This window comes from Muntiacus reevesi, chromosome 5 (assembly GCF_963930625.1).
Source record: "Muntiacus reevesi chromosome 5, mMunRee1.1, whole genome shotgun sequence".
Lineage (NCBI taxonomy): Eukaryota > Metazoa > Chordata > Mammalia > Artiodactyla > Cervidae > Muntiacus > Muntiacus reevesi.
The window spans coordinates 101,893,827-101,915,056 of NC_089253.1; the positions used below are offsets into that span (position 1 = coordinate 101,893,827).

Consider the following 21,230-nt stretch of genomic DNA (forward strand, 5'->3'; position numbering starts at 1 on the left):
GGTTGCCATGCCCTCTTCCAGCAGACCTTCCCAATCCAGAGATGGAACCCAGGTCGGTTGAACCCAGATCAGTTGAACCCAGGTCAGTTGAACCCAGGTCTTGCGCATTGGGGGTGGATTCTTTACCACCTGAGCCACCAGGAAAGCCCATGAGGGATCCGGAGGACTCTACAGATGAGGGCTTGCCCTCAGGGGTCGGTGATGAGGAACACAGGTGTAAAGATCTTGTATTTTTCTTCTTGCATTGTTTCAAAAGCAGTTGCAGATTCACCTCAGCCTGTTAATTGGGTCTGGCAGTCCCATAGCCTAGTAGTCGACCCCGTTGTCTTTTGTGTATTGTACTGTGGCCTTGTTTCTATAATGTAAAAAGAGAAAAAACTATGGAGTGCTCTGTAAAGAGAGTGCTGTAAAGTGAAGTGAGCACCACATACAGGATGTAATTAGCATAGAGTTAAAGAATAGTAGGTGCAGAAGCAGCTCACGCAGAGCTAGGGGGCAGAAAAGCAAGCTTAGTTATAGCTACAAATTAGGACCTGTTAAGAGAAAAACTAGGAGTGATTAGGTCTGCTCACTGTTCTCTCCATCTTCTTTGTTCTCAGGAAAGAAAAGTAAAACTCATTCTTCTTTTTTCCCTTTTCATTGCAACAAGCCTAAGTGCAGCAGTGAAGACCCAAGGCACCCAAAAATAAAAATAAAGAACAAATTAATTTTTGAAAACTCTAAAAAATGTTGCTATTAGATATATCTCTGGGTGATAAGAGTAAGTCTAATTTTTATATTCATCTTTATACTTTTATCAATTATTTATCTTTTCTAAGAAGACCTTAAACTACTTAAGTGCCTTTGGGTAGAGGCTTCCCTGGTGGCTCAGATAGTAAAGAATCTGCCTGTAATGCTAGAGACCCAGGTTCAATCCCTGGGTCAGGAAGATCCCCTGGAGAAGGAAATGGCAACCCACTCCAGTGTTCTTGTTTGGACAATCCCATGGACAAAGAAGACTGGCAGGCTACAGCCTATGGGGTTGCAAGGAGTTGGGTACGACTAATATTTTTACCCTTGGTTAAGTAATAACATGCCTTATAATGTTAATGATCAGAAAAATATATTATTAAAAAAATTATTTCTCCACCCCCCCCAAAAATTCATTTTGTAGATTAGTCTGGAAAAGTTTCTAGGGTCCTCCTGAAATAATTATTGAGTACCTAAGTATCTCATGGAGCTACTAGATCTGTTCCAAAAGAAAAGATTCCTTCATTTATTCCTTCTCTTTATTTCCCGCCCTCATGCCTGTCATTCTCTTTTTAAAACAGTAAAGACCTGGCCCCTCTGCCTTTTGAAGCTTATCATCTAGATGGAAGAATGAAATTGCTATGTCATTGAATTGCTAGTTCAAAACTAGCTATCTCCTCCTAAAATCTGGTCTTGCAGTTTCTGCCCGAGTGGGATTTATATCAAAAAGCTGTCCCTGCAGTTTAGGTTCCTGGCCCCTCCAGACTTCAAGGAAGGGCATTAGCTTGAGGCTGTGCCTGCTTTTACCCAGTTTGCCCAGTACTTTTTCATTCCCAGCTTAATCAAAATCAAATCTCTTGATTCAGATAGCAGAACATTGACAAATATTAAACAAGTATGAAAGCAGATTGTATTTGAAACAATATGTAAACCAAACAAACACTAATTAGGTAATCGGGTACTTAAAAAAACACATTCTTTCCTACCCATGTCATTTTAGAGCTGGCTGGCTTCAGGCTCCTTGGACACCAGCAGCTCTTTATGTTTCTCTCTGACAGAGCCTTCTCTTTTGACAACTTGCCCCCAACCCTCTAGACCCCTTCAGTAAAGATTTCTCAGTGATCAGAAATGAAAAAAAGATGCATCTCCAGTTCAGTTTTGGTTACCTGCTTTCAGGCCCTTCCTGTTCTTTCTGTTCCTGAGGAACAAAAGCAAGAGACACGACCAGTGCTTTCCATGCAGACTGGGTCCAGGTCCCTTCTGACCACAGGAGTTTGTGTTGAATCAGACACTGCATGTCACAGGTGACACATTCTTTTGTTCTGTTTTCAACTAAACAGTTGCCTTGGTTAGTTCTTTGAGAAATCATTTTTGAAAGAGCCTCATCCCTAATGTTAGAGCGGAGCCTTCTGAGAAGTTGATTCATGTTGTAATCACAGATCAAGTGCCTGTGTCTCTCATTTATATATCATCAATTCAGTTCAGATCAGTAGCTCAGGTCGTCTCCGATTCTGCAACCCCATGAACACCAGGCCTCCTTGTCCATCACCAACTCCCGGAGTTGACTCAAACTCATGTCCATTGAGTCAGTGATGCCATCTAACCATCTCATCCTCTGTCGTCGCCTTCTCCTCCTGCCTTCAGTCTTTCCCAGCAGCAGGGTCTTTTCAAATGAGTCAGTTCTTTGCATCAGGTGACCAATGTATTGGAGTTTCAGCTTCCACATCAGTTCCTCCATTAGAATATTCAGGGCTGATTTCCTTTAGGATTGACTCGTTTGACCTCCTTGCAATCCAAGGGACTCTCAAGAGTCTTCTCTAATGCCATAGTTCAGAAGCATCAATTCTTCAGTGCTCAACTTTCTTTATGGTCCAACTCCATACATGACTACTGGAAAAACTATAGCTTTGACTAGATGGACCTTTGTTGGCAAAGTAATGTCTCTGCTTTTGAATATGCTGTCTAGGTTGGTCATAACTTTTCTTCCAAGGAGCAACTGTCTTTTAATTTCATGGCTGTAGTCACCATCTGCAGTGATTTTAGAGCCCCCCAAAATAAAGTCTGTCACTGTTTCCATTCTTTCCCTGTCTGTTTGCCATGAAGTGATGGGACCGGATGCCATGATCTTAGTTTTCTGAATGTTGGGTTTTAAGACAACTTCTTCACTCTCCTCTTTCATTTTCATCAAGAGGCTGTTTGGTTCTTCTTCACTTTCTGCCGTAAGGGTGGTGTCATCTGCATACCTGAGGTTATTGATATTTCTTCCAGTACCCTTGACTCCAGCTTGTGCTTCCTCCAGCCCAGCGTTTCTCATGATGTACTCTGCATATAAGTTAAATAAGCAGAGTGACAATATACAGCCTTGACGTCCCCCTTTCTCGATTTGGAACCAGTCTGCTGTTTCATGTCCAGTTCTAACTGTTGCTTCCTGACCTGCATATTATATGGCATAGAAGTTAGATAACAATTAGAAGGCTTACATGGTAAATAATCTGCCTGCGATGCAGGAGACCTGGGTTTGGTCCCTGGGGTGGAAAGATTCCCTGGAGGAGGGCATGGCAACCCACTCCAGTATTCCTGCCTAGAGAATCCCATGGACAGAGGAGCGTGGCAGGCTGTAGTTCATGGAGACACAAATAGTCGGACATGACCGAGAGACTAACACTTTCAGAAGGTTTCATATCAATAAGACATTATGAGATGTTGGTCCGTGATTAGAAGATGATAATGACAAGTGTCCACTCAGTCTTATCAAACTGTGGTGAAGGTTTTATCATTTGGGCACAAAGATAGAATTTGAATATCTGTCTGTTTAGTATTCTGTTCCTGGAGATGCCTTTAAAGTTAAAATGGTTTCTACTTAAGCAGCATATAGAGGTTGGCTGTACAGAGACTCAGAAGACTGTTTTTAGAAGGAGGAGGACGTTAATTCAGATCTGGTTGTATTTTGATGAGCAGAATTACCCCTACTTCACTTGTCAAGCTTGAAGGAGAAACTCTGGATGCAGCTTCCAGGGACTTTTCCCATGTGGAACCCAGAGCAACTCCTACAGATGTCAGATCTGAGAACAGAAATAGAGTGAGGTCACCTGACCTTGGCCTCATGAAGAATGTGCAGCAGTGTACATTTTATGTGTACATAAAAATGATAGGCCATCTCATCATATGTATCTAAGTGTTTATTAAAAATTTCCTCAAGGAAGTGGATTTTTTTCCCTTTTCTAATAGATATTTCCAAAATTGTAAACATTTAGATATGCTGCAGAATTTCAGAAGCTTGGTGCTAAATGTCAGGATAGCATTGACTCTTCAGAGGTTTACAGAAGGCTCACAGTTTGAGTGAATCTTCCTTTGAGAAACCAAACTTAGAAAACATTTGTTTCAGAGTGTCATGATATGTGCTATTAAAAAGATCATTCTCTTTACAAAATGGAACCTGCTGGGGGTACAGTAAGAGGAAGTTAAAGTGCAGTCGTCTTTATTAGCAAGGCTGTCACTCAGAAATTCTGGGGTAGAACCTTAACCAGTGGGCAGCCATGCTAGGGAGACAGATCTGATATGATTTTTGCTTTCCTGGTGGCTCAGACGGTAAAGAACCTGCTTGCAGTGTGGGAGACCTGGGTTCGATCCCTGGGTCGGTAAGATTCCCTGAAGAAGGAACTGGCAACCCACTCCAGTATCCTTGCCTGGCGAATTGCTATGGACAGAGGAGCCTGGCGGGCTGGAGTTCATGGGGTTGCAAAGAGTTGGGCACAGTTGAGCCACTAACACTTCCACTTAAACACTGAAACCATCAGGACCTCATTTTTTTTTTCCCACTAGAAAATTGAATTTTTTTACTTAAAAATATTTTCAAAGGCTAATGCCATAGTGGAACAACTGAAGGATAGTTGAACCAAACTCTCAGGGAATTAGAGGTGCATCCACCAATGCAAGCTCTTGATTTGCCATTGGGAGACCCTTCATTAGACACTTTGGGGAGCATCTCCCACTTTGTGGGTCACTTGTCATCCAGTTTGCAGCTCTAGAATTCTCAATTTTGAGTGTCCATAGTCAGTATCAATCATCTAATATCTTACCATTTATTAAAACTTAACTTGCAGTATACATGTTGCTTTATTTGAGGCCCACCTCTCCTTTTAGGATGTTTTTTGCCGTGTAGATTTTCTTCCTGAAATCTAATGTATCAGAACAAATTTCAGAGTCTTCAGAAGGGAATTTTTTACTTTAACCACCCGGCAGTTCCAAGTTATCTGAAAACAGCTCTGAGCCCTGGGCTGTGGGGACATCAGGAACTGGAAGACAGAACTGAGACGCTGGAAGGTAGTTTCTCTGCCAGGACCCAGCAGACTGTGCTGGCCCAGCCATCTGGACACGTGGGAGATGCAGCGAAACACAGACAGAGGGCCACCTGGCCAGTTTTCACAATGACTTAGACAGCGTTTTGCTGCTGTCAGCCAGGGACGGCTTCTTCAGAAAGCTGCCTGTATTCAGTGTCTGTCATTTTCTCTGCTGAACTCATCCCGTGGCCCCCTTCCGCAAGTCTGCTTCTCTGATAACTCAGAGAACCACGTCCATTCACTCAGTAATCACTTATGGAGCATGAGCTCTGTTCCGGTCCTGGGCTTGGTGCTGGGGGTATAGTGATGAGCGCAGGAAAGAGGGTTCCTGCCTCCTAGAGCTTGCAGCCAAGTGGGCCAGGCACACACGTCACACACACAGTTTATCACTCTAGATCGGGGCAAGTGCTACCAGGGGAAATACAAGTTTAGATGAGGGTGGGGAACTGATTCGGATGGGCTGAGTGGGACAGGGCTGAGGCCACCCTGTATCTGCAGAAGTAAGCTTGAAGCCAAGACCTAAAGGGTGAGGTAAGGACCCTAATGTGTAAGGCAGGCAGACACACGTTAACTAAGTTAAATGTACACACACACACACTGCTTTCACAGTGAAGTTTGGCTCTGTATCCAAACTAAGAGCAGAGCACCCTCTCTGAGTTTTCTTGGCTGTTCTAGAAATACGGTCTTGTGTGCCTGGATTCTTGGTCCTTATTTCAGTTTGTCTCTGGGCTGTCCCTGTTATGGGTTTTTGGTCTTCATTTCTCCTTATTGTACTTCCTGCTGTTCTGAGTAGCCTGGTGGGCCAGGTTCCCTCAGCTGATCTTTAAACTTTCTCACCTAACTGGTTCATGGATCAGCCTGTCTGTTCCTCTTCTCTGGCTCCGCCCCACACATCACCAGGTAGAAGCTTCCCAGGGAGGCTCCAGCCCTTCATCTCGTCCTACTATAGCCTCAAAGTCTGTGCTGTTGTGGCTGCTGAAAATGTGGAAGAAACACTTAGAAGGAGCATGCCCTTCCATGCCATTCACATCCAAATTCAGACTGTGACTCTGATCTTAGATGTGTGTCCCAGTCCAGTTATTTGATCTCTTCAAATCTTGCTCTCATTAGCTGGAAAATAATTTTTGCTGTTAGGATTAGAGATAATGTGTGCTGAGCATGCGGTAGCTAGTTGGCATTCATTGAAAGCAACCACCTCTACCCCCCACCCTGGGTGAGCCAGAGGGGAAGAAAGGCTTCCGGGGGTGTTGCCCCATAAAATATGTACATGCTTTCTTCACCTTTCTCATGACTAATGTGCTCTGATTTGCAGGCAGAAGACAAGGCAGACGTGCTGAATAAGGAGCTTCTCTTGACCAAACAGAGGCTGGTGGAGACCGAAGAAGAGAAGAGGAAGCAGGAGGAAGAGACGGCTCAGGTAACAGGCATGCGGGGGATGGGTAACTGGTCTTCATGCAGGTGCATTGGTTCCTGGGCTTGATTAACACTATAAACAAGAAGTAAAGTTGTTGTTGTTGTTCAGTCGCTCAGTCGTGTCTCTTTGCAACCCCATGGACTGCAGCACGCCAGGCTTCCCTGTCCCTCACCATCTCTCAGAGCTTGCTCAAACTCATATCCATTGAGTCGGTGATGCCATCCAGCCATCTCATCCTCTGTCGTCCCCTTCTCCTCCTGCCTTCAGTCTTTCCCAGCATCAGTTAAATAGGAAGTAAAGTTAAATTCGTTCTAAATCAAGGCTGGTTCTGAAGCGGTACATGTGAGTAGCACTGAGTCATTTCTCCTGAAGGGTGTTAGGAGAGGTGGCAGCATTTCCACCCTGGAGCAGCTTTCAGGAATTTGCCTTCACTGAGATGTCTAGCAAGAGCGTGAAGTCTTCTCAAAGTTTAAGAACTTGGAATTATGACCCAAGAGCTGTGACAAATCTGTAAATTTCGTGTCGCATCTCCAAGATGACTGACTTCTCTGAAGTCATTTATGAGGATCGTTAAGCCAGATGCCTACAGAGATCTCTGCTGAGATTTGCCTCCATCAGTCACGCTTCATTTTCTGGATTGATGACTTTGAAGAAGGAGCACCAACATTTCTGTTCCTGGCAGAACTCTCAAATTGTATTCTCTGAGGGAATAGAAAGAATCCCTTTGGGAACCAGCCTTGAAGTTAGCTCCCTCCTGTCTTCATGTGAGTGGTGAGGGTGATCAGCTGGAAGACATGCCATTGCCAAGGAGCCCCAGAGGTGACCGTGACAGCTGGAGTCAGAGCTTCCGGCTTCCCTAAGGAGGAGCAGGCTGCTTCACCCGTGGTCTCCATCTCTGTCCCAGCCAGGCACGATTAGCTCAGTTATTTTAATGAGTCTCATTCGGAGACATCAATAATACTAAATATAAAACAGAACACAAAGCATTTCAAAGACCTCCTTCCAAGCAACCAGCAAAAGTTCCAGTAAAGTTACTAATGAAGGGATGTGTTATTTGGCATCCTCCAGAATTTATAAAAAGTATTCCATGATTTTCATTTTTCTCTCCTAAATAATGAAATGTTTTGGCAATTACAGTGGACCAGGAATTTTTTTTTTTTAATGTAATCAAAAATATTCAGGGGCTGATTATCTGGTTTGATCTTGGCATTTTGATGGGTTTTACTCTTTTCTTTATTTCGTGCTTTTTGAGGGCCCACTTCAGTACTTTAGGTAAAGAACAAAGCTATTAACAAAGGAATTTAATCCATGATTTTCCCTTTGTGTGTGTGTGTATCCTGTTTTAATTATGGTTCCCTTGTGAGATAGAGATTATTCTCATTTGTCAAATGAGTTAACTACAACTTAGAGAAACTGAGTGAACTTACTCAAAGCCTCTCAGCTACCTAAGTTGACCCTGAGTCAGTGGAGCATTATGGCAGAAGGGACAAAGGGCATGGTTGATGTCCTTGAATTATGGAAGATAAAGAACGGAGACCAATAAAAACAAATAAGTTTGAATCAGTATAACCTGCAAATGCTCTTAAAATTTTAGAATGTAGCAAATATGAAGAGACTCCCAAATCTTCTAATGAGAAGTGCAGCTATCAATTTCAATAACTTGTGAATTTGAAAGTACCGAGTATCCTCCATTCATATTTTGGGATGCTGCAAAACAGAATTCACCAATTGTTTTCTCATTGTGTACTTGCAGATTAACCAGGGTTGGGTTTTGTTTGGTCATCTTGGGAGAATTGAATTCTTTCCCTTTTATCTGGTAACATCTAAGCCTTTTCATTGCTCTAACCTTCTTCTTGAGCTGCCAAGCTATAGAAATAACTGTGGTTTCAGGTTCAGCATTCATAATTTAGTATTTCTGTGACTGTAACAAGTACTGCATCGTATATGTCACTTTAACTTCTAAAGTCAGTGTTTCTTTAGTTCGCATCTCTATTTCTGACTCCAGTCCCAAAAGCCTCTTGTTCCTTCCTCCAGAGAGGTAACAACAGAATCAATATGAAATGAGAAAGAAGGCCTAAAATGTTTTTTCAGTAGTCTGTGTCAGAGCATCGAGAGCACATGCAGTGTTTGCCTTGGTGTTTTTTGTTTTAGACTCATGAGAATAAAGATAGCTTCTGAATGGACCCTTATTCAACAGTTGTTTACATCGTTGTTGACTTGGAATCAGGCAGACTTGAATATGGATATTGGTGGAAATATGTAAAGATTTTGACTGAGTCTTGATGTTTCTCATTCTTACTCTTTATAGCTAAAAGAAGTCTTCAGGAAACAGCTAGAGAAGGCGGAATATGAAATCAAGAAGACTACAGCTATCATTGCCGAATATAAACAGGTAATGTGCCCCCGTGGGCTTAATCACTGTAGAAGTATTTGTTTCGCTCTTATCTTTGAGGAAATTTTGTTTGTTTGTTTTTAGAGTTTCCTGAATAGTCGCTGCACTGCATGGATTATATTTGTTGGCTCATTTTCTCCTCTGAAACAGACAGTGGTTAGACATGCTTGCTGATAACATGGGAAGTTTAATTGAGCAAAACAATCTGTTGGTTGTTTTCAATGTTTGATAGATTTAGAGGAATGAGAATCTTATTACCATTGGGATCCTGTCTCTGCCTTACTCAGAAGCTAATTTCCAATAGATCACATTTGCCAAGCACTAGAAGTTAGCATTTGCACAGCTAGGAGATCTGTACGTCCTTTGCTGTCACAGTGGAGAACACGAGAGCTCTTGTCCGCACATGCCTGTGTGGCCTTTCCCAACAGAGGCTAGTGCCTAGCAGGAAACCTCTTGTGAACCTTAAAATGATGTTTTAATGGTGGTGGGGCGGGGTGGGGGGTAGCTGGTCTCCTTGAGGATGTTGCTGGTCTCATCATAAGACCAGAAAGCCTCCATTCCAGCTCCTGTGGTCCCTGCTGGTTAGGCTGGGGCACAGCCAGGAATCTGCTTGTTGTCATAAGACCCTGACTAGACTGTTCAAGTTCAGCTTTCTCAAATTATTAAGGCACCATATGCCACCTACTTACCCAGAAATTTCCCTAGGGTCTCCTGTTTCACAAAAGAGTTGGAAGTCTAAGTCTTACTTTTTTAAAAAGTGGTTTTTTGCTTGTAAATAAAATGTATGTCCCTTGTGGAAGTGCAGAAAAACACAAAACAAACCTCCCTTAATCCTTCCAACTAGAAAGAATCACTTAATACACTGAGTATGCTTTGTTGCTATTGATATATAAATAAAAATGTCAGTCATATTGTTCATGCTTTTTGAGGAAAACTAGTTCATTTTTTGTTATGACTATCTTTCCATAAGGATTCTCCCCTTTCGTGGAAGACTCCTTAGAACTAAGGCTTCAAATCTATCTTACTCTGTTTTATAATCTGTTTATATGCTTATTTATCTATACATATATATAATCAAAATATGTTTATTTAATGCCTGCTGCATGTGAGGTTTGATACTTTAGAGGAATAAAAGAGAAATTGATCCAGTTTTTCTTCTCTGGAAGCTAATCTTGTAATAGGTAAAACTTGGCCATAATTAAGAGGAGAGGGAATTATGTATGGGAGAAGGGAGTGATTTGAGTTGTGCTTCAAAGATACGGTCAGGTTCAGGCATCTGGAGATAGAGAAGGAAAGGCTGGAAATGTTGGAAAGGTTGAAAAAGCATGTGCAAAGGCATGGCAGGTTGATTAGTGACAGTTTTGTTTAGCAAGAGTTTCAAGTATGCAAGAAAAGCAAAGATGAGTTGGGGCCAATGTCAAGAAAGGTCTTCAGGGACAGGCTGAGGAGTTTGGATTTCATTCTGTTTGTAGCAGGACAGTGGCATGACTGAGAACATGGAACTGGTACTACTCGGTCGCAGGGAGAGATGTGGAAACAAGTGGAGAGATGTACAGGCAAAGAAAGGCACAGAGCAGTAAGAGGCCAACTGAGACAAAACAGGGTCCTGAACTACAATAAATAGTAGTGACAATGGAGAAACAAGAAATACAAGAGAGTTAATAAGGAAATGTTGAATTTGGACAACTAGGAGAAGGACTGGTTAGATATTAAGCAGTACGAAGATCATCAAAGACCACGTGCTTGTCATCACTGCAGATGCATTTTTTCCATCACATTAGGCCATAGGTGGCCTCCATATGCAGCACTTTTCAAAGAGCAGTCCTTGGGACGATTCTTGAATGTTATCTGGCAAGCACTTCAAGCAACAGACCCATCTCTTTGAAGATAATTAAACATATAATCCAAATGCATTCTGTAGTTGGAATTGGCTACTATTGGCTACATTTCAGAAGGTTTGGGCTTATTTAAAATGGTTTATGGTTTTCCAGAATTGCTAGAGAGATTGCTTCCTTTTAACGTCAGCCAGCACAGTCCTGCGTATTGTTTCCAGGCCTGGATCTGGAGAAACTAGAGACTGAACTCAACAAGTTCTGATCTCTGAAACTATAGACAGGGATTTTTTTAAGTGTCTGTTTTGATAATAGAGGTAGACCTTTTATGTGTTTAGTCCAGATTGCATTTGAAAATTTGACATCCCCTAAATGTTTTATTCCATTTTTTTCCCAAAATAAAATGTTCTTACGTCACTCAGGCATAGTAAGACTTGACCTTCCAGTTTTATATGTATATATACATAGTATATATAGGGCTTTCTAGGTGGCACAGTGATAAAGAATCCACCTGTCAATGCAGGAGATGCAAGAGACACAGGTTCAATCCCTGGATTGGGCAGATCCCCTGGAGGAGGAACCCACTCCAGTAATCTTGCCTGGAAAATTCCATGGACAGAGGAGCCTGGCGGGCTACAGTCCATGGGACCGCAAAGAGTCAGACATGATATATATATATATCTGTGTGGTCAGTCTCTCTCAGTGTATATACACATACACACACGCACGCACGTGCATGCACACACACACACATTTATAATTTGGGGGACTTTGAAAGCACTTATTTCTCTCTGTTCCCTGTGCTTGTTTGCACCTTGTTTCAGAATCAGAATAATGAGGTTATTTAATGGTCCTATACTAAACCCTTTATGTACATTTTCTTTCCCAGTGATTATCACAGCACAGTACTTTTCAGTCATGAAGAAACTGAGGCTTAGAAAGATGAGTGAATACACCCAAGGACACCGTGCTAGGAAGTCATAGAGCTAGACTTCCAGGCATTTTATTTTATGCTATGTTGCCAAACCTCTTGTTTCAAGTTTTAAGTCTCTATTACTTTCTGTTCATTTTAACTTCTAAAAAATTCACTCTGCCACTTCCTAAAGAAACTTTTGTGATTGGAAACAGAAACTCTTTGTGTTGCAGCAGACAGGGGACATCTTTGATTCAGAATTCTTTTCATCAGATTCCTAGGATAGTACCTTGCCCGAAGTAGACAGTCAGCAAGATTCCACAGATTGATTCCAAAGTGAGGACAGGAATTCTCTGGAACCAGTCACGAAAACTAGTGACAGACATAAATCAAACTCATCCCCTGTGTTTTTTCTGCTGACTGAGATAGAAATGTGCTTTACACACAGAGCAGGCTTAGGCTTTCTGCTGCTCATTGTGGGAATGACGGGCAAATTTGCAAAATTTCTTCTAGTGTCAGAGACGCTAGAGTGAATAAACAGCTATGTGCACATGCCACGTGAGTTGTTCTACTTTCTAATAAAGCAGCTCTTTTCTTTCTCTTAGATCTGTTCCCAGTTGAGTACCCGACTGGAGAAACAGCAAGCAGCCAGCAAGGAGGAGCTGGAAGTGGTAAAGGTGAGGAAGAATGAGACGGTTCTGTGATGCAGTGTCTTCCCAGTTCATGTCATCTTAAGTGAGCGCCTGATCCCAGTATATGATGACACACCACAGGCAGGACAGCCTGTAAATCCAGTCCCTGCCCCACCTTTGTTACAAAGGATTTAGGAATTATGGAGAATAGGATTCACCCTTGGACTGGGATGTGGGCCAGCCGAAAGCCCATAACCCTTGTGGGCTGTCAGAGACAGTAACAGGAAAAGAGGCTAGATTTCAGCCTTGGCACACGAGGCCCCTGAGCTCTCTTGCGTGTTGGCAACCTGGGAACCCTCTGAAGCCGGCATCCCAACTGTGCCTGTGTTGATGTGACGTCAGTGTGCGGCCCAGCAGGACCATCCCATCACTCTGTTAGACAGGAGACACCATGGGCAGTGTAGAACTCAGCTGGAGGTGGATTCTTCCACCAGTGCTTTAGAGATGCAAGGAAAACCCGAAGCACTTATAGGGCTTCCCTGGTGGCTCAGACAGTGAAGAATCTGCCTGCAATGCAGAAGACCCGAGTTCTAATCCCTGGGTCAGGAAGATTCCCTTGGGGAAGGGAATGGCAGCCCACTCCAGGACTCTTGCCTGGAGAATTCCATGGACAGAGGAGCCTGGTGGGCTACAGTCCATGGGGGTCACAGAGTCACACTTATTTATATGCTGCCCCCTCGTGGTAGAACTACTTGTGTTTCTTTTCTATTTGAAAAAAAGCGATAGCTTATTCTACAGAACCAGGAATAAACTAAGTGGATTGGTATTCTTTAAGCAGCAGCGTTGGCACAGCCCACTCTTGGGACCAGTGTTAGAGAAACCTGATGCAATTCAATTTGAATATATTCAGGTTTATACAGTGCTAGTAAGTAAATGCATTCTAGGCACTTTCGCATATCATTTAACAGCTTGACAAGTTTTTTAACCTCAACTCAGATGGTAAAGAATCCACTTGCAACGCGGGAGATGTGGGTTTGATCCCTGGTTACGAAGATCCCCTGGAGGAGGGCATGGCAACCCACTCCAGTACTCTTGCCTGGAGAATCCCCATGGACAGAGGAGCCTGGGGGGCTACGGCCCTTGTGGTTGCAAAGAGTTGGCTATGACTGAGCAGCTAAGCACAGCTTTATTTTGTGCTCCATAAACTAGAGGTATTACCTACCTCATAAGGTCATTTTGAAGATTAAATAAGATGATGTATATAAAGTGCTTAGTCTAGAACTTGGCACACAATAAATGCTCAAAGAATACATATTTTATAAGTTATAACCTGAAAATCTGAGACATGAGAACTGAAAAATCTGAACCTTGCTCTGGGAAGGTGACTTTTGGGGCTTTGGGCCTGGGAGACATGCTTGGACATACCAGAGAAAGAATTTAATGACCAGTGGAATGAAGAAGCAGCTAAAGATGATACCAAAGCCTTTAGGCCTACATGGTGGGGTTATGCACGGTGACACAGAAGTGTGAGCATGGTTACTTTGTGTGTGTGTGAAGAGAGGAGCATGGTTATGGCGAGTGCTGAGCTTGTAACAGTAGGGCATCAAAATAGAAATGTTCTATAATATCCCTTATCTCTAAATTTTTTGAAGATATTTTAAGAAAACAGCAGTTCCATTGTTGCTAGTGTTCAGTGCTCTCTGCTTGATTGACAATCCAGGCATGTAACCCAATGACTTTTATCACCTTAAACAATAATGACCATCTTTCCTTAAAGTTGAACAAAAGGACATATCTTGAGTTGGCCAAAAAATTCGTTCAGGTACGTCTATACCATCTTATGGAATAACCCAAATGAACTTTTTGGCCAACGCAGTACTTGTTTGTTGCTAGGGTAGACTTAGGTTACTCATAATGACCTTCCTTGTCTACCATAGGCAAGTTTACTTGTACTCTTTGAGCTTCTTCATTTGTAGATGGGGATGATAATAGTACCTAATCATATGGTAGCTCTAGGGTTAAATGAAGTAATTAATGCACATAGAGTATATGCCATGGGCTTGGCATCCAGTAAGGATAATGGTAGAATAAAATTTCTAGAACATATTCAAGAAAGTGCTATAACACTTCCTGTCTCCAGACTTTTTCTATAGACACTTGAAGAAAAAGTAGCACCTGTCTTCGATAGTTGGGTTTTGTGCTGATTTTAACAATTTTGGTCATAGCCCAAGAAAAATACTTTCATAAATGGGCCTTCATTTCATGACCAGAAGCAGTGTCTAAAGAAAAATCCTATCACAGTGTCTCAGGACATGATATATGTTATGAAATACAGTTTGATACTGGTTATCTCTTTTGGGTATTTCAGGGTAAAATGATGGCCTGTAAACACTGCAGTGACATTTTCAGCAAGGAGGGTGCTTTGAAAGTAGCGGCCATAAGCAGAGAGGACCAGGGGATGGAATCGGATGACGAGAAGGACTCTCTTAAGAAGCAGCTGAGGGAGATGGAGCTGGAATTGGCACAGACCAAACTGCAGCTGGTGGAGGCCAAGTGTAAAATCCAGGTTGGTGATTTGATAAAAGACCGATAAGAAGAAAAATTAAAGTCAGTGGCCCAGGATATTCTAGGACTGTAGAATATACCCATCAAGCTTAGAATCATGGAATGTTCACAATTCATACCGTATATGATGAGTACATTTTCTGCCCACTAATGAGTTGTATTTTACATCACTTTTAAACACTGATATAAACCAGTCAATCCTAAAGGAAATCAACCCTGAATATTCATTGGACGGACTGATGCTGAAACTGAAGCTCTAATACTTGGGCCACCTGATGCAAAGAGCCAACTCATTGGAAAAGACCCTGATGCTTGGAAAGATTGAGGGCAGGAGGAGAAGGGGACGATAGAGGATGAGATGGTTGGATGGCATCACCAACTCAATGGATATGAGTTTGAGCAAACTCTAGGATATAGTGAAGGACAGGGAAGCTTGGCATGCAGCTGTCTGTGGGGTTGCAGAGAGTCGGACACAACTGAGCAACGAAACAAAAATAAACACATAGTTGTAAATAAATTTTTAATAATTAAATTTCACAACACACACCCTCCCTCCCTCCCTCCCTTATGGGAACTTAAGCATATGCCTTTTTAGTTTAACCTGAGATTTTTTGCCATGGTTCTTTCGCATTGAACTTGGTCACTTAGCTGATGCTTAGAGTTGAAAAGCCACACCCCTCCTGCTCTCCTCGCTCTAACAGTTGAATGTTGGCTGACGGCCATTCTTTTCTTTGGAGTCCCTTTTCATCTTTACCTGATTTTGCCAAATCCCTTTCCCCATAATCCATTCCACTTTGGAGGATATCAGAATTAGGAAAACAGTCCTGGCTTCTGATGGACTGCTCCCATTTCCTTCTACCAGTGATCCTCACCCTCACTGTGTCCTGCCATGGCCTCCACTGCACCACACTAATGATCCTGAACTTTCTGCACCAGACCTTGTACATTCTCAGGGCCAAGGCTGTGTGTTGGGACCCAGAACTCGTTCATGCTCACACTATCAGTAAAACTTCTTTCCATCCATATGCTTATGTTTACCTGTGGTTTTAAACATCTTCTCTCAGGTTGCAGCCTAAATTGGACCTAAATTGCAAGGGAGAGGAAAGGGTAAAATGAGGTTTCCTGTCACGGATCAGAGAAAGCACAGATTCTGGGTTTTAGTGGTAACTCTTTTAGCTCTACATTTTTTTTTTCTTGCATTCAGAAGCCAACTAAATCTCACCTGGGTGTGTAGGATGAAAACTACGGCTATGTGGATTCCAAAAAGCTGCACTCTTGATTTTATTTTTGGCGGAGAAAAAACATTTATATAACTCAGATAACTTTCTTTCTTTAATTAGGAACTTGAACATCAGAGAGGAGCCCTTATGAATGAAATCCAAGCTGCAAAAAACTCTTGGTTTAGCAAAACCCTGAACTCTATCAAAACGGCCACGGGCACGCAGCCGCTGCAGCCGCCACAGGCCACCCAGCCCCCCAAGGAGAGCACATAGTTCCAGCCTCACCCAAGCACAGGAGCACAACGATCAAAGCGACGGAAACCCAGGGAGAGTCCTGGTGTCCCTTTGAAAGGAAGGGAAGGAGGCCAGAAAGCAAGCCAGGATCTTTCAGTAGCTCTCAATCTTTCTCGAATGACACTTTTCAAAGGGGTGTTACTTAAATTAACCTGATTTATGTTGAATACCTGTGTTTGTGCTTCATGGAAGGCCGTGTTCCGATCCATCCTAGTATTATTACACATTATTTTATATGCCTGATGTCTGGTTGGAAATAAGTAATTCAGAGCTAAATGCTTTTTATTTAGAACTAATTATTCATAATTATTTTTATCTTACATGAAAATGGAGATGTCTTTTATTCCAAGGTTGAATTGATAGGAAGATATTTGTCACAGCAAAAAAAAAAAAAGATTGAAACCAAAACCATGTAACTTTTCAGGACTTATTCAGATAAAGCACACTGTGGGGCCAGCCATGACCGTCAGGTTTCCTCTTGAAAGTGATTCCCTGGACAGCGATAAACCTATCCGAAGGAAAGAACAGATCTGGGGTCGGACAGTTCCCAAAGAGAATTAGTTTATTTTTATTTTCTGTGAGGTACATCTGGAAATTAAGTGCCAAGAACCATGGAATAAGATAGGCTATTGAGAACACACAGTAGATAAAAAAGAACTGAGGTTTTTATAAACGCAGGATAAAATAAATCACTTTGGTCTTGGTCTCCTAACAGGTCCTTTTCAGAATTCCACAGGAGAATCACAAGTTCTTAAGTAAGAATACAGTTGTGCCTTCTGGCAAATGTGAAGTCAGAAGTGGATATTACGAGTTTCATCTTTAGGAGACCTTTACCAGAGAAGCCTGAAAAGGCCCAGGAACAGTTACTGTGCTTAGAATGGAATGTAGAACCAGGGACAGAGTATTTGTTTAATGTTGACATATACTTTGCGAAGGAAACACTAATATACTCTAACTTTGTTAAAGTTATGAAATGGGAAATAGAGGTCAGCTTCATATCACCTTAATTTAATACTAGGCCCCTTTTTCTGAGTTCTGTAGCTTCCTAAGAATGTGCCCTTGGTACCCCTAGATGAAGAAATGCAAATGCATTTGTAACATTTTCAATTGCATATAAAACCTTTATAGAAATACTTATCTCATGGAAAGGCAAAGCTATTGTGTAAAAGTTGATGGAAATATTTTTTTCAATTATATTTTACATGTCTTTATAAATAGTCTTTGCAGGAAATCCTTTGGTAAGGGAAAAACCAATTTTCCCATTTTTTTAAGCTGTTTTGGAGGCCTTCGGTCCTTTTATGTCAACCAAACTACTGTCGTCTGTGTACAGTAACATTTACTGATGCCCATCCTTGGCTTCACTGTTGAACATGTTCTTTGCAGAGGATCTTAAACCCTGTAGTGGCAGAGTGACTCTCATTTGTGCCATATGTTGCAGTTAAAAGTAACACACTCTTGGAAGTAAAAATCATGTAAGAGCCATCTCAAGTCCAGGAGCATGCACTACAAGTTACTCATGGTGGATCCTCTCCTCTAAAATAATCATTAAACTCTAAAAAGTGAAGTTCCCCTCATCGGTAAGTGTTCGTATCATCTATAGCCCATAAAATTGATGTGGTTGTTTGTTATCTTTCATTACACTCATCAAATAATACTTTTCTTACAGAATTCCTTTTTTGTTTTTCGTCCTGACATCTTTCATCATAGTTTTCATTTCCTTTCACCCCAAAGGAAAATAACTCAGCATTCTGAGTATGTGTTGACTTTAACATTCCCTATGTGGTGGTTTAGAAAAGTTAATATTTTTTTTTGTAAAATATAATGGCTAGAAAATTGCATCTTGGTACTTGTTTTTGTAAATCATTTAGTAAAATTTGTTAGCTTTTCTGGTACTTTATGCTTTGATCCCAAGAAGCCTTGTACAAGTTGCCTTATCAGATGGCTAGCTAAATTAAGGATGTTCTTTTGTGTTTTGTGAATCTCGTAATTCTACTGTACAGAGCTCTTTTTACATTTCACAGAATGCCTAAGTTGCATACTTTTCCTTAAAGGGTAGTTGAGAGAGAACTAGGTTCAGTTCTTACCTGTAGACCTGGCTCAGTTTTTTAGCCCCTAACATTGGCTTCTTTAAACAAAATCACCAAGTACAAACATTGTAAACATTTAATCTGTTGCATTTTAACTCTTTTTAACAGATTATAATGGCCATCTATAGATTTTTTTTTTTCCTCCTCCAGTTCCACATCATACTTGGATATGTGTATTAGTATCATAGTCTACACTGTCCCTCACTACAATGCCTATGGGTGAGTAGCAATAGCAAATACAGAAAGAAAGAAAATTCAAAAGTTGGTATATGATATTATTCATACAATGTTACAATAGCACTATCCCAGACCATATGCCTTTCAACATATATTGTTTCATGCATTCCAGCATTAAGTATCTGCTAGTTTTAATTTATCTTGAAGTATATTTGAGAATTCATATTCTTCTTTTGATTTTAGAAAGAGGTTCACCAGCTCAAATATCCAGGAAAATTTCAAATATTTCAGAATGTTTTTCATCTTGTATAAAACATTCCTCCAAAAATCCAACATTTGCAGCATTCTGAAAAGTGAAGAGTTCTCCTTTCATTAAATTCTTCAATATAAGAGAATGAAGTTCAATTTGATAATTCAGTCATTAGCTTTTATATCTTGAGAATCTTAACACATTCCTTAGAACTGAAAGAAACCAAGTTGAATTTTTCACTGCATATGGTTTCTAGCTTCCCACATCCTGAGCCATGGCACAATTTGGTTATATTTAGTTTCATATAATTTAATGCAAAGAAATTCTCAGTTACCTAATGTTCTGTATATGAGTGCCTATCAGAAACACTAATAGGAATGTCACATAGGCCTATGGCCTACCTTTCCATGCAACCAATAATTCTCCATCCCTCTCCCAACTATTTAGTTCGTGGTCTGTTCTTCATTGGCTTTCTTAAAATTTCCATAATAAAGTAGAAATGTAATCTTTGTACTGATGTTGGGATATTTAATAGTATTTATCTGGTTTCATTGTTTTTGAAACTTTCATCCTCTTATACTATGTATTAACATTTGTTTCTCAAACCCTTACTCCATTTTCCTAAAATACTTTCCAGTTGATAACTAGTGGCTTCATTTCCTAGCTGAAGTGAGAGAAACAAGAAAATACACAATTTAGGGCACAAGAGATGAGAGATCCTTAAAGGAACGAATTCATTTCTGAGGATAAGAATCACATATGTAACAATGTAAGGGATTGAGTTTTTTTTTTTCTTTAGTTGAGATCAGTCTACTAATTATTCTGGTAAGCTGGTTGTCCAATTTCATGATTGTGTTAAGGAAAAAGAAGCTTTTAAAAAGTGAATATTTTCTCTCTCTGGCACAGAACACTTTTACTTAGTAAGATAATTCTGTGGTATAACTTACTCTTAAAAAAAAAATTCTTCTCTTGCTTCAAGTATAGGTAAATGAGAGCATGAACAAACTATTGTTTGATCTGAATGCTGTGAGATTTGTGTGTGATTGGTGATTGGTATAATTTTATAGGCGTATCCCTGCCTCTTTGGTATACCCTGGTACCATTCAACTGAATATGCACATGGTGATCAGATACAGAAGGCCACACCCAGCTCGGCGGCCTGTGTTTCCTACTACCAGATACAAAACTCTTGCCCTCTAGTTGCCATGCTGATGGTCACATTGAACTGGAACTGCTCCAGAACATCTTCCTGTCTCATAGTGGCTTCCATGTAACACAGGCAGAGCCCTTAGGGATTGTCTTATCTTTCAAGAGCTAAAACTTGCATGTGGGCTGCACTCGATAGGAAATGATCATCTTGAGTTGTAAGGAGAAAAGTGGATGTTTATGAGTAGCTTAGTGACTAGTCAGCTGTCAGACATTCCTGTCTTAGCCCATCTAAAAGACGACATGTCAAGCTTGGCTACAAGTGTGTTTGCTCCCTGCTATAAAAACATCTTCATCAATGTGTCCCACTCTCCCTGCCTCCACCCCTGGTTTTTCATTAGTGGTATTCTGGAAACTTTTTAAAAAAAGAATCATTGAGTAGAAAATGAATATTTTAAGTTACCTTCCTTTTTCATTGGCAATAAATTAACATGTAAAATCTTTTCTGTTGAAATGTAACTTTTAATAACTATATATTATATATGGAATAAAATATAGGAAACTGAATGACAAGGACATAAATTTGTCAAGACTCTGGTGTCATGAAAGCACAAGAATAAAGCCTGGAATTGGTCCCAGAATCCAAGATCGTAATAGCCTTTGCATCAGTTTCTCTATTTTTGGTATTATGCATAATGTATGGATCCTTAATTCAAATAAGAAAGAAAGTTTCTCAGTCAGCCTCACTTCATTTCTTTCAACTCCTACCTTTCCCTTGCTGAGGAGGTAGTAGAAATTCTATGCCATCTGTTTTTACGAATTCTATCATTTTGCCCATGGCTTCTCCAATGAAAACAGGTTCCAGAATAAAGGAGTTGATTAGCTCAAACAGTGCTAATTGACTACGAAAGAAATTACTGAGCAGCCTCTCTCCTCTATCAACTGACCAATTAGATGTTTCCATTATTCCATGTATTATGTATAGTACACTCTATAAATGTAAATGTAATGCTTGTTAAGAAAAGTGCAATTTATTGTACATTGTCCCAACAAATGTTTACTTTTATAATTGTTATGAACTTGAATTGGATTACTATCTTGTTTTCATGTGTGAATGAAGCCTTGTGAAATAAACAAATGCAACCGAGAAGGTAGCAAGTGACTGTTTTTGTGAGCCAGTGATGTTCTCAATGCTTTGTGTTGCCCCTTTGGCCCCATTAAGCAGTAATAAACATTTGT

The 21,230-nt window shown here is 40.9% G+C and overlaps 1 protein-coding gene across 6 annotated transcripts in view; it reads left to right on the forward strand.

The window, feature by feature from the left end:
• RABGAP1L (RAB GTPase activating protein 1 like) overlaps positions 1-21,230 on the forward strand; it is a 657,985-nt gene extending 636,755 nt beyond the window's left edge. For all 6 annotated transcript variants that reach the window (XM_065936086.1, XM_065936090.1, XM_065936093.1 and 3 more), the window contains 5 exons: positions 6,382-6,486; positions 8,792-8,875; positions 12,226-12,297; positions 14,621-14,818; positions 16,158-21,230. In XM_065936086.1, the coding sequence (XP_065792158.1) occupies positions 6,382-6,486; positions 8,792-8,875; positions 12,226-12,297; positions 14,621-14,818; positions 16,158-16,310 (612 nt within the window). In that variant the 3' untranslated portion in view covers positions 16,311-21,230. The remainder of the gene's footprint in view (positions 1-6,381; positions 6,487-8,791; positions 8,876-12,225; positions 12,298-14,620; positions 14,819-16,157) is intronic.